The sequence below is a fragment of the Festucalex cinctus genome, chromosome 15, assembly GCF_051991245.1.
Source record: "Festucalex cinctus isolate MCC-2025b chromosome 15, RoL_Fcin_1.0, whole genome shotgun sequence".
Lineage (NCBI taxonomy): Eukaryota > Metazoa > Chordata > Actinopteri > Syngnathiformes > Syngnathidae > Festucalex > Festucalex cinctus.
Genome location: NC_135425.1, coordinates 22,463,392 through 22,479,571, shown reverse-complemented (window position 1 = coordinate 22,479,571; position 16,180 = coordinate 22,463,392). Strand labels below are relative to the sequence as shown.

General features: G+C 37.3%; 1 protein-coding gene across 1 annotated transcript in view; it reads right to left on the bottom strand.

The window, feature by feature from the left end:
* sardh (sarcosine dehydrogenase) overlaps positions 1 to 14,840 on the bottom strand; it is a 36,543-nt gene extending 21,703 nt beyond the window's left edge. Inside the window, exons 1-10 of the mRNA XM_077498090.1 lie at positions 14,688 to 14,840; positions 12,192 to 12,384; positions 11,964 to 12,100; positions 10,238 to 10,416; positions 9,080 to 9,259; positions 7,515 to 7,638; positions 7,265 to 7,365; positions 5,558 to 5,662; positions 2,582 to 2,711; positions 2,131 to 2,217 (exon numbers count right to left, since the gene is read on the bottom strand). Of these exons, the coding sequence (XP_077354216.1) occupies positions 2,131 to 2,217; positions 2,582 to 2,711; positions 5,558 to 5,662; positions 7,265 to 7,365; positions 7,515 to 7,638; positions 9,080 to 9,259; positions 10,238 to 10,416; positions 11,964 to 12,100; positions 12,192 to 12,379 (1,231 nt within the window). The 5' untranslated portion in view covers positions 12,380 to 12,384; positions 14,688 to 14,840. The remainder of the gene's footprint in view (positions 1 to 2,130; positions 2,218 to 2,581; positions 2,712 to 5,557; positions 5,663 to 7,264; positions 7,366 to 7,514; positions 7,639 to 9,079; positions 9,260 to 10,237; positions 10,417 to 11,963; positions 12,101 to 12,191; positions 12,385 to 14,687) is intronic.
* Between the last annotated feature and the right edge of the window lie 1,340 nt (positions 14,841 to 16,180).

Sequence of the window (16,180 nt, the reverse complement as noted above, 5' to 3'; positions counted from 1 at the left end):
CATGTAGCCATGACGTCGACTTGCCAGAAGCTGAGCTGCGCTGTGTTTGTTTACGGACAAAAGGAAGTTTTCAGCTACAGAGTTGAGGCAGTTACACTTTCCGTCCCTAACCAAATACGTTCCTCGTTTATGATCTCTGAATTACATTTCACAACTGCCCCTAAATTTGATAATTATCATTTTTTATGATGTAAAATTAGTTTGTAAGAGAAATAAAGGGAAACATCGTGACAAGCTTTTGACACAAAAAAAATGAATTGAGTTGGACACTTTGTACCTAAGCCTTTTGACAGAAAAGGCACTTTTAAATATTATGTGAACACAATTTCATCACTGCCACAAAGCTGGCTGTCTTTCTGTTTTTGATAAGAATTTCGCAAAACATTGATGAGGAGCTAATTTTGTATTGGTAATACAAACTATATTGTAGGTCTTGATTAAGTTTTTCCCTCCATTTCAATTTTTTCCCCTTCGTAAATCAAAATCTGTTCAAAAGCGTTACGGCACTCAGCATAATCACACTCAAGCTAATGACTTTTTTTTTTTTTAAAACCATCATTGTGTACTGCCTTAAATACAGGCAATTTTTAGTACTGTGCCAAACATCACTGAGATGAAGGTGCTAATTATTGCGGAAAAATAGGGCGACTCGGCAACAGCCACGCAGTCGTTAAAAGCAATTACATGCCCGTCATCATCGCAGCAAACAAACACATCTTACGACTTGTGACTGATGCTCTGACATGGGGACGGTAATTCTACGTTGCCTGGCGACGGCCACGATTACCGAAAGTGAGCACTTGAAGCGAGCGCAGAACTTTAGCCCTGCGGTTTCTCCCATATCCAAACACTGAGCCAAGTAAGCTGCTGTGCGACGTGAATGTGTTTTGTGCGATAAGAGATGAGAGATGAGACGGAGACGGAGGGGGGGGGCTTTACAGAGAGAGGGAAGGGGGTAAGGGTTTTATAACAATACTTAGTCGATGCAAACAGAGGATTGGTTAGTGTGGGAGATATTAGCGGTCCATGTAAAAAAACAACATTAATATTTACACCTCCGTACTGTGTACCTTCCTTCGACGCTGACATTTCTTCACGTCTAAAGTCAAGGGTGAACTCTGTCAAGTCACTTAATGGAATGACGTTTGATCTGAGGCACTTCTGTAATGTGCCTCAGGAAGGTTAAAGTTAATTGCCAAACACAAAGAAATCATTTGATTATATATTTTTCTTGTTTTGTTTCTTATTATGCTGATTTGTCCTCCATAGTGGACATTTTTAAACCTGAATATCTCCCACCCAGTGCATACGATTGAATTCAATCTTTTGTGCTCTACAGAGGACATTCGGAGCTTTCCAATGATACCAAATGTATAGGGGTGGGGCTTTGCTACTATTGACTGCATCATAAAAGAAAATGGCTTCCCTCAGTGCAAGCACTTTTTAGGGAAGAGGAAAAGTAAGTGTGTAACACTTTATTGAACATATTTAGGCTTTAAATGTTGTTAGGATTTTTTATAAGACTTAAGAACACAAAGTATTGTTTAAATTATTTTAACTGCATTTGAGCCGAGCATTTAAGTTTAAAAAAATGTCCTCTATAGTGGACAGTGGACACGTCATAGCTTAAAAATATAAACTCTTTTTTTTGCAGTATTACAGTTACTTTACAAAGATTGGGGAATATCAAAATAAACATGATTGGACAATATTTTTTTTCCCTGGTAGTCAGGTGGATATAATGTGAAAATATACAATATAAAAAAAAAAAGAGAACGATACATAATAAACATGCAATAAAAACATTCAGTGGGAGAGTTGCTGAGGAATTTTGGAAACATTCCACGTGAGTTAAATTGATTTTTTTTCCCTGTGATCAATCAATCTATCAATCAAACTTTGTTTATACAGCACCTTTTATACATTAAAATGCAATTCAAGGTGCTAAACTATTGAAACATAATTAATATATAATACAATAATATTAAAAAGAAATAAAACAAAAAAAAAAACATGGCGGGCCACAGAAAAACCATGTGAATAAAGTGCACACCAATAGACATTAATTTGAGTTTTGGCATTGCAAAAAAACAAAAAACAAAAACAAAACAAAAAACAAACAAACCTTACCAGCACTGTTGAAGCCACAGCCCAAAAAGAAACCTCTGACCTCTGGAGCCTCTCCCATCAGCGGCTTATGGTCTGCTGTGAAGGACTCTGTGGACAAAATAAATAAATAAATTATGCAATCCATACTACCTTCCATTGTTATCAAATACTGCATCATATTGTAGCATTGTAACAATGTTACAGTGGCCACTGAGTTTTAGTTTGAAAGTATGAGTGGCATCTTTCTAAATCCATAAGTCTCCCTCGTCACTAATTTGCATTCATTATGATCTTTCCGCGTTTCCATTTTTATTTCTTTGTTATTAAGTATGGATGCGTGTGGGAGCAATCAGACTCAGCAGGATCACAGATGGATTCTATTCATTTCTAAATTTGAATGCGTGACATCTTTTTATGCAGAAAATGGGTTTGTGACGTCTCCACGAGAGCGTGCGCGCGCGCGCGCTCGTACCTGGTCCACAGACGGTGGATTTAATTCCAGTCTGCTCTAAAACGGGAACTCTGTTGATAGCGCCCTCGATATGCTGCATGAATACGTCCCAGTCCAAGTCAAACAGGCTGAAGGCAAACTTATCAGAAACCTGCGAACAAAACAGCCATTTGGAAAAAGGGAGTCAATGTTGATGAAATTCCATCCAAGGTTTGTATTCAACACATTAGCATTACAAATGTGACAACATTCACACAATCTGACTTGAGTTGTACTTGTCAAAGTCCCGCCTCCTCGATCCAAGCTTCATTCTTATCTTCTCACACATGCAGGTCACTGATGATTCAATTTGAAATTCTCCCCTTCCACATTAATCTGGCCCAGTCAGTAAAAATTGTACTTCAAATCAAGTTTCATCAGTTTGATGCCGCCAAGGGGTTTTGCGTTATTACATAGCTACGACTCTGTTACGCGGTTATTACGCCTCAAGTGGAGATTGCGTTTGTCCAATTCGGCACGGTCCTCCACATCCTTCCTAAGACATCAATCCTCCTTACTTCGACCTCTATTCCCGCTCAGCTTTCCACTAATTCTCGCCTCCTCGTTCTCCTGCAAAGCGATCAAAGCGATCCGCGCTCGGCTGCCGAACAAGGAGAAAAGATCAAGAAGTGGCTTCTCGCGCACATGAATCACGTCTGCACCGAGACGCAGAGTCACTGGCTCATGAATGATGGAGGCCAATCGTTTGATCGAGTCGCTTCTGAAAAGCCGTCGCTTGCGCGCGCTGGCCACAACATGAAGTGCACCCGCACAAATTCACGAGCATTTCTTCTAATAACTGCATAAATAAATAGTAGCATGAGTGAAGTTTGATAGGTCATAAAAATTGAATTGATCTTATTAAATATTATATTAATATATAATTTTATTAAATTATATTAATATATATCATTTCATTTATATCAATAAATAAAATTAATAATTCAATAAACAAACCATGACTCAAATATTTAAACCTAAATAAAATTTAATTCTTATTATTAAATATATTAAAATATATTATTTTATTTACATTAATAAATAAAATTAATAATAATTTGATAAACAAACCATGACTCACACATTTAAACCTAAACAAAAATGTAATTAATATTATTAAATATTATATTAATATATATTATTATTTTATTCATATTTATAAATAAAAATATTAATAATTTGATAAACAAACCGTGACTCACACATTTACAGTGTGACTTGGGGAATATCACATTCATCCAATTTCGCTATCTGGTCATAAAATGATTTATTTACTACAAATAATGTATCTTTGTTCGACTATCTATGCATTTTTTTGGTTTGGGTTTTTTTTTTTTGGTGGTGGGCGGGGATTTTATGTATCAAAAGTACTAATGGTATTGGTACTTGGTATCGTTAGGTTATCTGTGACTACTGGTACTGGTATCGGTCTGGGGAAAAAAAAAAGTGGTCAGGTTTCTGCAGCTATTAGCAAAACTAACTTAATGCTTTATAATGCCATTTTTAGTGAATAATTAATATTAATTAATAGTAACTCATAAAATTATTTGAAGTTTTAAAAAAAATGTAGATGTAAACTAGACGGCATGAGTGTTTCATGTTGGACACTGGTAGCAGAAACAGTACATTTTTCTGTTCAAAATCAGCGCAATTGTTATTTGGAACACAAAAAAGAACTTATGGAATCTCTGCCATTTTGTTCATTGCAAATTAGCACCCACAGATATATATATATACATATATATATTTTTTTATCACATTTATTATTGCGTTATTGTGTTATAGTGAGTCCTTTGTTTAAGTTATGTTTTACATCAAATGTATTTTAATTTTTAACGCCTCTAGTTATTGTATTTCATGTTTTTAATGCCATTAAGGCCTAATTAAGCGGTTTGGAAAATGGATGGACTTGAGTATTTAATGATCGAACATCCCTACTTTTTATGCCACTTTTATTTAGTGGTTTTCAGTGAACGTATAATATGGACCTGGAATAGGTGGCGCTCAAGCACAACACACGTGCGCGCGCGCGCGCAGACTGTGGGCTTAATAATGAAATCTGAAAGAAAAAGAGATTCAATGGGCGATGATGTCAAGTCAACAGAACGAGTAGCCTGGTCTATTTGATTTTAGGATTAACAAGACAAATGTCATTACTCCCACTTAAAGTACACAGTGCGACTTGGAGGAAAGGGATTCATTTGCATCAACAGTAATCGCTCGAGGATCTTGCCGCATGCGATTGTGTCATCAAGTTGGAAGAGAAATTCTTTCGAAAATGATTGTGGAGATGATGCTCAAGCGCTGCAGTCTGAATAGAGATGGAATGTCATTGAAAGAAAAGTGCCTTTTGAATCAGACCACTCTCGTTACGAATTCACAGTACTTGCTCAAATACTACAAAGATGACATCATCATACAGCATACATCAAAAAAGCAGATTAACAGCACAAAGCACATTAACTCATTGACTCCCAGCCATTTTCACAGAAGCAATCCCGTTCGCTCCCGGCTGTTTTACTGGATTTTGACTGATTTTGCAAGGCCCACAGAATATTGTGGTCCATTGCTATACAAGCATGTAACCTATCAAAAGAAAGATTAAAGTCTCTTCTTTCACCAGGAAAAAAAGTATGTTTCTATCTGTTTCCATTTTGCAGCAATTAGCATTAGAAGAGAGCTACGTTTCGTCAGTTTTCACAAATCTATTCAAAATTGTAAGTAATTTAGCTTTTTTTTTACATGGCCCTGGTTGATCTCCTTTGCTCTGCTGCCACCTGCTGATCATTTGTGTAATAACTACCATTTTTACCCCCCCCCCCCAAAAAAAAACAAACAAAAAAAAAAAAACGTATAAATACGTCTTTGGGACACAAAACATTAAAAAAAACAAAACAAAAAAACATATTTACACGTTATCGGGAGCAAATGAGTTAAGAGCATTCGTAGACATCTTACCTCATCCCAAAAGATAGGATTTTGTTCATAGCCACCCACGGACAGGGCGTCACCTTGGAGACGCAGGTACACTGATGCATCATGGTCCCTTACATTTGGCATATTCTGCACATCAAATATATCACAGACAAAATAATTACGGCTAGGAAAAAAAAAAAAAGAAAGAAAAGTCAACCAAGTCGGTTGGGTCGACCACAATAATTCAGGCGTCGAAGCTATTTTAATCATTTTAAAAAACATATTTGTGCCACCTGGATGTTGCCAGATGCTTCTCAGGGTTTGTTTGTGGTCTCTTTAGACTGAAAAGGGAGAACATTTGCATCTCTACATGTCTCATCTTTGCAACAAAACAATCCGCGTCAAAAATCGCTAAAAAAATAAAAGAGCTGTAATGATTTTTATTGGCGCCAGACACACGTAAGATGGCAGCCCGACATGCGTCGGCAAAACAGGATGGCGGTCTCTAGTATGTCAAACATAAGAGTAAAGACTCCTCCTGATACGGCGACTCTGCAGTTTGTTTGTTAATCGTTTAGCATAGGCTAATTTTGTTGGTGTTTGTGTAATTTAATATGTGCATATGTATGCAGAAGATAAGGAACAATGAATATTTATATCCACTAAATTCAACTCACGTTCAACTTAGTGGACTACATACAAAAAAAAAAAATGTAAAAAAAATTTTTTAAAAAAAGGATTTTTTTTTCTATTAGTCAATGGAATAATTGATAGGCGACAATTTAAAAAAAAAATCAGATATCGGCAATGCGTCGTTACGGCAGCATCGAGATGCTTCCCGTCTCTTTAATGCACACTATCAAAGCTGAACTCTTTTACTACAGCAGTGGGAACGTTTCACCTTGTTGTGTCCTCACTGAAATGCGGGAAACAAAACATCTAAGGAACGATTTCAACTCGAAGCTTGTTCGCTACTTGCTCCGTGAGGTGTTTTTTTCCTTTTCATCCCCGCTGTTCGCTTGACAGCGCAATGACTCGTAAGGGATTAAAAACAAAGGAGGTAACATGGAAAAAAAACATCATGTACGTAGTCGCATTGTACAACTTTCTGTCTTTGAGCATCTTGTTTAGTTTTGAAACAAAAAGTCTCACTTTCTGAGTTCAGTTTCTGAATTCCTAATATGAACAAATAATAATCCTGTGCCTTGAAATCAAAAGATGTCATTATCATTTCCCTGAGTGATATTTCACGAGTGACTTGTGATTAAAACTATAAACTGACGAGGAAAACGTTTACTATCCATAATCCGACTTAATGGGACCGGTTAAGTCGCCCCCTGCTGGCCATGAGCAAGAAAGTAGTTTAAATTGAAGTGTACTGTGCCTACATCCGCTTCTTTTATGCAGTGCTGCCTATAGAATGTGCATGATGGAGCAGTAATGCTTCTTAAGCTCCTCTTAAACTACATAAGAGAGACTAGATCTGGCTTAAAAAATAAAATAAAATAAAAAATAAAAAAAAACGAATCAGCCTCTGGAGGATGAGCACTGTTGCACATGTGCCCACTGGCTCAGAGCGCATTCGCTAATTTGGTGCACATGGCAGAGTTAAGTTGTGCCACTTCAGATAGGGCGCAGCCAGCCTAATACAATTACAATATGTACACGCAAAAACACACACAAACACAGAACCAATCCGGCGCTTACAACTTAATGGTCACAGTGCCCCCTACTGGTTCTGTCACTTACCTGAATGCCTTCGATCCTCTCCGTTACCACGTAGGCGTGATGCATGGCAATGAGGGGCACCTTCACGCCAGCCATTTCCCCCAACTTGGCGGCCCACACTCCTGTCGCATCAACATGAGACGACGACAACGTTATGAGGCCACCTTCCACTCAGAAAATAGCCGGCATTCAAAGCACCTTTTTTTTTGTTCCGGCACGGTATTAATTGTATTTTTTTTTCCCCATCCTCAAAAAAACATTCTTGCCTGACCTGCGCAGTTGACCACACATGGAGTCTCGACGGTGCCGTGCGGGGTCTGCACTGCCTTCACCCTCTTGACCCCGAGGTCGTTGGCCTCCACTTTGATACCAGTAACCGGGCAGTTCTCAATCACCTGGTCGAAGAGGGGATGGTCACTTTTTTGGCGTTGAGCATTATTCACAGACGCTGACGATATCGTAATGATATGTAGTGATATTGTAGATTCTCAAGTCTGACAAAGTTGTGTTCAATTATCGCATAAATGATCACTTTAGGAGAAACTAAAATGCGTTTCTCATTAGGATGAGAATGTTTCTCGTCCTAATGAGAAACATATTTCACCCCCATTTGCCACTTTCAGGGCTCTGTAGGTTTTTAATTTTATTAAAAAAAAAATATATATATATATACTTTTTTTTTTTTTTTTAAGATATGTTGCCAGTAATTTACTTATTGCACATTTTATTTTGTGCTCCATCTAACAAGCAAAGTATTCTATCTTGTGCATACTTTTTGTGACTAATTTCAAGCACTTAAAGGACCAGTTCAAGGCAATTGCCATTTATTTGTTGTTTTATTGTTTATAACGGAGTTCTGCAACCTGCGGATCTCTAAAAAAAAAAAAAAATTAGTAGAAATTATTATTATTATTATTATTATTATTATTATTATTTTAGATATTTATTTTTATTCTTTAGCTAAAATATTCTTTAAATGAATTAATGATTAAATTAAAAAATAATAATAATTAAATATTGAAAAATGTCAGAATCTAAATTTTTAAGTTATCAAAAAAACAGAGAGACAGAAGGGAGATGAAAAAGTATTTTTTTAAATACCTTAATATCCAAAAATTTACCATAAAATGTCCAAAGTGGATGAGGAAAAGCACCATAACAACACAAAATTGTCAAAAAGGTCAGAAAATTGATAGCAAAAAAAGGCAAAAAAAATCCAAAAAAGGAAGAGGAAAAGCAGAAAATGATAATATGCCTAAAAAAAATTGCTAAAAATTTGACAAAGGCAGAAAAGTCCGAAAGGCAAAAAAAAAAATTTTAAAATGAAGAGGAAAAGCAGAAAATGATCATAATATGCCTAAAAAAAAATTGCCAAAAATTTGACAAAGGCAGACAAGTCCAAAAGGCAAAAAATAAAAAATAAATCCCCAAAAATGAAAAGGAAAAGCAGAAAATGATCATAATATGCCTTAAAAAAATTGCCAAAAATTTGACAAAGGCAGAAAAGTCCAAATGGCCAAAAAAAAAAAAAAGAATCCCCAAAAATGAAGAGGAAAATCAGAAAATGATCATAATGTGCCTAAAAAAAAAATTGGCCAAAAATTTGACAAAGGCAGAAAAGTCCAAAAATGTATGAAAACCTACAACATCAAAAACTGATGACAAAAGGTAGAAGAAAATGAATTTTGTGCTCTGGTGCGCCCCTCAACATTCGACTGACATGAACACACTGCTTCGTTCATCACAACTTTCAAATGTTTTGTGGATTTTTTGGATGATTTATTTGACCTAAAATGTCTCTTTTGACGTATTGATGAACTGATGTGCAAATGTTACCGTAGCTCCCCTCGCGGAGGCCGCCCTGGTCAGGGTGGTGCAGGTTCCCGCGGGGTCCATGGTGCCATCTTTGGGCACGTAAAGTGTCCCGTACAGGTCGTCAACATTCATCAGAGGATAAAGGTCCTTCGTCTCAGCAGGCGACAGCACGTGGGACTCGATGCCGTAAACTTTACCCAGCTAGAAGGAAGGGAGCGGCTTTAGTGGCTTTAGTGGTTGGGAATTTGTACACTCAAAAACATTTGAAATATGCAAGAAGCGTCTCTAACGGTGGGAAATCACATGTTGCAGGGAAGTGAACTTGAGACTCTTGGCAACGGTATGATCAAAGTCAACAAAGGAGCTACTACAGAGCCAAACATATTTAAAAAATGTACAAGAACCTGCAAGAGTGGGCAGCCCTGTGATGGGAATTCACACATTTTCATCAGATATCAGAAGGAAAAAAAATAAAAAAAATAAAAAAATAAATAAATAAATATTTTTCTGTAAGACTACATTTTACTCTAAACAGTTTATTTGGTTCCACACTAAACAGAGTAAAATTTACACTTGGAAGAGAGTAAAATATCCAGAGTAAATTTTACTCATAGTATTTTTAATGTGTACGAGAAAATGTGACTATCCCATGAAAAAATATTTTAAAGATTTTCCACTCACAAGTTCTAAGTAAATTTGCAAGGAGAGATTTTGACTACATTTTAATACTTTATTTAAAAACGACAAATGGGATGAGGAACGAACTCACAACCTTCAGCTTGGAAGACTGCCACTCTACCACCTGACCTATGCCACTCCTACTTTTTTTTTTTTTTTTGCGTCTTGGAGTTACAAAGATTTCGGATGACATGAGCGATATACTAAAACACAGTAGGAATAGATTGGCTGTCTCCCAAGCAGAAGTTTTTTCCTCAACCCTTGAGTGACTTTTTTTTTCCCCCTTTCTTTTTTTAAACACTCTTCCAAGTGTAAATTTTACTCTATTTAGAGTGGCCAAACAGACTCTTTTTAAGAGTAAAAATTACTCTAAAGAATTTGTACATAATATTTGCTCAAGGATTCAGTCAGGGATATGAATAATTACCAAAATGTATTAAATAAATAAATGAATTCAAAAAATGAAAATGTCAAAGAAAGCGACTATTTCCTTCTCCTCACCGACATGAGGCGCTTGTACTCGTCCAGCCGCTGCTTGTTGGAGGCGATGAAGAGTCCGCCGTTCTGGATCCAACCGGTGTGGAGGCCCGTCTCTTCCTCCAGGTCTTTGCTGATCACGTTGCGCGTGTGGGCCAGGAGCTCCACCTCAACGTCGCTCGGGCGGAGCTGCCACAGGAGGCCTGGAAGAGGTGGCGCAAAAGTTGCCGGCGCCAAAACATGCACTTCCAACTAAAACTACAAGCTTCCCGTGTTAAGTTATTCCTGGTGAAAACACTGACAAAAAGAGCTTGTTGCAACATGGCCCTGGCTCATCTCTTATACTCTGCTGCCACCTGCTGCTCGTTTTTGTTTTTTGTTTTTACTGCCTTGTTATCCAAAAAGAACCCCTACAGTGCCAGTGAGCCATTTTCACTCATCTTTCAAGGCAAACAGAATATTGTGTGCTATGATTATGTAAACATGGTGGATAAATATGAAAGATTGGATTCCATGATTTCAGTAAAAAAAAAAAATAAAATAAAAAAAATAAAAGGTATGATTCTACCCAACTACGTTCTTTAGTAATCACAATTTGAAAAGAGGTAATTTGAGTGACACCAAGCAAAAATGGGAAAAATACGGAGAAAACAATTTCTGCACAACAGTGACTTTGAGGCTAATATTTTTTTTATTTAGTGATGCTCTGTGGATTAGGTTTAATGTGACAAATGCTTTGATCATTCACGGCATCCTTGAAAACGTTCCATTTGCTAAGATCTGCCAGGTTTTCATGTAATTTGATACACGGGAGACCTTTGAAAAGACATACAATGCTGCCATCTGCTGGCCATAGTTAGTGGGTGGTTTTTTTCCACCTCATTCACAAACCAGAGCTGCACAAGATATTGCACTGCCATTTGAGAAAAAACAAAAACAAAAAAAACATAGTTGACGTCAATGGATGTTTTTGGCGGTACTCAGTGGGCGTGACTTTAACGTCAATTAACGTTTTTGGCAGGAAAAGAGTTAACTCGTTCACTCCCAGCCATTTAACTGAATTTTGCAAGGCCCACAGAATATTGTGTTCTATTACTATAAAAACATGGAACCTACCAAAAGAAAGATTAGAGTCTCTTCTTTCATCAGGGGGGGGAAAAAAAAAAAAAAAAAAAGTATATTTCTATCTGTTTCCGTTTTGCAACAATTAGCATTAGAATATAGCTAAGTTTCATCATTATTGCAAAATCTGTTTAAAACAGTGGGGGAAAGAGCCTTTTGCAATATGGCCCTGGTTGATCTCTTATACTCTGCTGCCACCTGCTGGCCGTTTTTGTAGTAACTACTATTGCGTCAAGCATTCTCTTCAGTTCAGAGGCTGCATCAAAGCCTTCTGTATGCTCTCCATTGAAAAACAAAAAAAGCGTAATAATATGTCTTTGGCAGCACGGCAATATTTAAAATAGAACGTTTTTATACGTTTTTGGGAGCAAATGAGTTAATAACTGCCATTGTTTTCAGCCACCTCTTCATGTCAGAAGCTGCATCAAAGCCCTCTGGTATGCACTTGTATAAAAAAAACAAAAACAAAAAAATATATATATATATAAATAATTAAAAGAGAAAAAAAAAAACTAAACACATTTTATACGTTTTTGAGATTGGCACACTTGGAACCTCAGCTGAGCACAAAATAGCCCAATAAAGCCATGAAAAACCACAAGCTCACATAATCTTAAAAGTCTTTTACCTGCCGTGTGCCAGGTGGTTCCAGCAGTCAGTCGGTCCCTCTCCAGCAGAACCACATTGGTCATGCCCATTTTAGCCAGGTGGTAGACGGTCTGACAGCCCAGACTGCCGCCGCCGATCACCACTACATCCGCTGACCTGAACCAGGAGAACAAACCATAGTAGTATCGGAAAAAAAAAAAAAGGTCATCTGGAGGTCATCACTGCGGTTGGTCAGTTGGATGCCAACCTCGGTAAAGGTTTCGTTGGCCCCGACGCAGCTCCGCCATCCTGTTTGAGTGTCTTCTCGTACGGGACGCTCTTTTCTGTGGTGGGCTCCGAGCTGTAGGTCCGACAACTTGCGCGGCACAGGGGGGTGGCGAGCGGGGGGCGCACCGCCGACGCAAATCTCCGAACCGCACTCCCAAGAAAGGCCATGGCCCCTGCGTTCGAAGAGGTAACATCAATTCACATTGTTGAGGTGCATATTAACTCATTTGCTCCCAATAACGTGTAAATACGTTTTTTTGCCAAAGACGTATTTATACGTTTTTTTTGGGGTTTTTTATTTTTATGCTATAACATACAGAATGCTTTGATGCAGCTTCTCAACTGCAAAGAACGGTTGCAGAAATGGTAGTTATTACACAAACGGCCAGCAGGTGGCATCAGAGCAAAGGAGATCAACCATGTCGAAAAAAAAGCTAAATTACTTGGAATTTTAAGCTCTCTTCTAATGCTAATTGCTGCAAAACGGAAACAGATAGAAACATACTTTTTTTTTCCTGGTGAAAGAAGAGAATTTAATCTCTCTTTTGATAGACTCCATGCTTTTATAGCAATAGAACACAACATTCTGTGGGCCTTGCAAAATCAGTCAAAATCCAGTCAAACAGCCGGGAGCGAGCGTGATTGCTTCTGTGAAAATGGCTGCAGGGAGCGAATGAGTTAATGACGTTTGTTCAGGTTTCAGCACCTTGCCGAAAGGTGTGGGTATTGAACCGGGATCCAGAAGGTGGTAGGCAACCATTTGAATTACTCTGCCACGACTGCCCTAGTTAAGGTGAAGAAAGAGCTACAAAAGGCCAGTTAAAGCTGGATGTAGCCAGTGCCAGCTGTAACAAACATTACTGACCTCACTAACCTCTGGAGATACTGGGACAGCATACGGTTACGTTTCAGGGGAGAATCTTGCACAAACTATTCTCAACATCAATGACAGTGTGAGTTTCCAAAACAGTACGTTCTGGATCATTATCCTGCTGAAATGCCCATTCCATTTATTAATTTTCATAATCCAGCAGAATTTCTCAGTACAATCTGCCCATTCCTTCAAGCGTGGTGTGCATTATTGCACCGGAACAGTTGCATTTTGCTCTCATCAGACCACACTATATTCTTGCGGTGTTTAACTGGCTTGTCAAAACTCTAAACAAGCTTTGTCATGCTTTTTTATTTTTTTTTGTTTAGCAATTGTGTTGCCATGGCAACGGCGTGTATTACTCACTGATTTCCTGGAGACAACTGAAGCTCTCCACGGGTGTTCCTTAGCTCATAGACAACTTTTCTAATTTTTTTTTCTTTTTTTTTTTGCACTCCAGTCAGAAATCTTGCAAGGAGAAACTGATCCAGGTAAATTTACGGTGCTTTAATAGTATTTCCAAGTATGGTTTATGATCCACTGGATCCTTCACATGCACCTGTAAACAATGTCATCATTATGTTTTGCACGAATTAGTTTGCAATGGTCTTGAGACACCTTTGAGGTGTCTACTTTTGACTCACACCTGGGCAATGGCGACCTTTTTGTAGGGCATTATTATTATAGGGGTGTGCTCAAAAAATCGATATGGCAATATATCGTTGCGGGCCTCATTACAATACACGTATCGATACGCAGGCGTCAGAATCGATATTGCTTGTGAACTTTAAATAGGCAGTTAACGTTTGCCTTTGCAGCTTGCGTTGCACCTAAAAAATAAAAACCAGCAACGTCTTTGAAGTTAATTGCCTTCAATTAATGCAAAAAATAGCTCACCAGTGATTGGACACTGTGTCATGCTAAGAAAAATGAAAGCAGAGGAAGAATATCAACATTTATTTACTTATAAACTTAACATGGCACGTGTCTCAGTGTACCAATTTTCCTATATTTTGTTTTAAACCACGAAATAAAATACATACATATATATCGCAATACGTATCGTATCGCGACCCCTGTATCGTGATACGTATCGTATCGTGAAGGTTGCCGGCAATACCCAGCCCTAATTATTAATAAGTGCCGCACCAGCTGGCGTAGATACCTTCATTTCACATTACACTTTTTTAAATCTTGTTTTCCTTGGTTTGTCCCCAACATCTGGTAAACCTTTCATGTCAAGAGCACGTTTGGAAATTAATGAGGAAAATGGTGACGCAAAATACTTATTTGAGGCGTTGTATGGAATACATGGCGAGTTCAGTTACTACATTGCAAGCCAAGCTAAGCGTGGTTGTCGCATTCCTCCTCATACTGTGCCCAACAAAATGCGTTTTAAACAGTTATCATTACCCAAGGACGACGAGAAGAAACACGTTTGAATGATTTGTCGGTTACACGTGGAAGTAAACTCGAAATGGTTGCAAGGTGCATGTAATTAAAGAAGTGACTAGTGGAACGCAAACATTCTGTGTAGCACAAACAAGCCTGGGAGAGGCAGTTAACGCGTTACGTGGCACAAAACGGTTACTGGTAAACACTTACCGGATTAAAAATAATAATAATAATAACAGCACGTTCCGTCAAAGTGTCGAGGTATTACGTCCAGGTGAGATAGGTTACGATGCAAAAGATTGGAGACTTCCTGACATGTCACATGGACAGTTGTACACAACGCGGAGCTGACTATTCGTTGGCCACGCCCCCTTTCCTACCGACGAAACTAGTTGTGTCAAACATAGAGAACAAATTGTGTGAAAATGAATACTTACTGTATAGAAATATTTTAAGAAACTCAATTTGGCAAAATGTCAGTCAACAGCTTCAGTTTGTACAAGTCACAAGATTGACAGGACGCAATTTTCAAATAGTTCCCACTTTAGTTTGCATGATGCGATGAGTCAGTAGAGATAGTAAAGATTTCCAGATGGACGTGCACATTAATATAAACTTAACATGATTTCTGGAGCTTAAAATGTTCTTTTATTAAAGGAATAGATCCATCGTGAAGTAAAATTGCACTAATTTTTGTGAAGAAATTTCAGAGGTTGGACCTTTGACAACAACGGATTCTAGTTAGAAGCCATTTTAAACATCCGTGGCAAGGCTCTAGGGGGAGAAAAAAATTGCTGACAAAAAAAAATAAAAATAAAATAATAATAATACATAAAGGCTTAATTTTGCAAACAAATATTTGAATGTTCCTCAAGATTTTTGGGAGACTAACGAGATGAAAGGAGTTAATTTGTGGAATAACTTGGGAACTGACCTGAAAAGATGAAATTCACTTGTTGAATTTGAAAAAATGTTTAAAAGTAAAGTTCAATATTATTATTTAAATCAGACATGAGTTAAGAAAATTGTAGAAATGATTTATTTATTTACGTATTTTTCTTTGATGTATCAATATGAGTATAATGAAATTTGTGAGTAGGATTATATATTTTCTTTTATTAAAATGTAATTTATTGTAAATAAGTGATAGGATATGAAGAATAAGGGGTAGGACTGGATACGTTTTCAACTTCTTCCTACTCCCTTGAACATATAAATCGATATTTATTGGATGTTTCTTTTATTTTTACTTTTAACTTTATTTGTTTGTGTTATATATATATATATATATATATATATATATATATATATATATATATATATATATATATATATATATATATACATATGTTCAATAAACTTCAACTTAAAAAAAAAGAAAAAAGAAAAAAAAAAGCTGAACAAATTGTACATCATATCACCAGTCAAACATGTTGGTGTCAATGTCATTCATGTGGGGCTGCTCTGCTCCTCCAAGACCTGGATGACTTGCTGTGATTGATGAACCCATGAATTATGCCCCCCCCCCTTCTAGAAAATCTTAAGGCGAATATTTGACCATCTGTTTGTGACTTTTAGGATTTCTGGAGCACGCTAGAATGATCTAAAAGACACCAGAAAGTAAACTTCTAAAAGTGCTAAAAATAACAAAATTAACATTTTTGAGTGGCCTACTCAAAATCTGGATGTTCCAGTGTCAACTG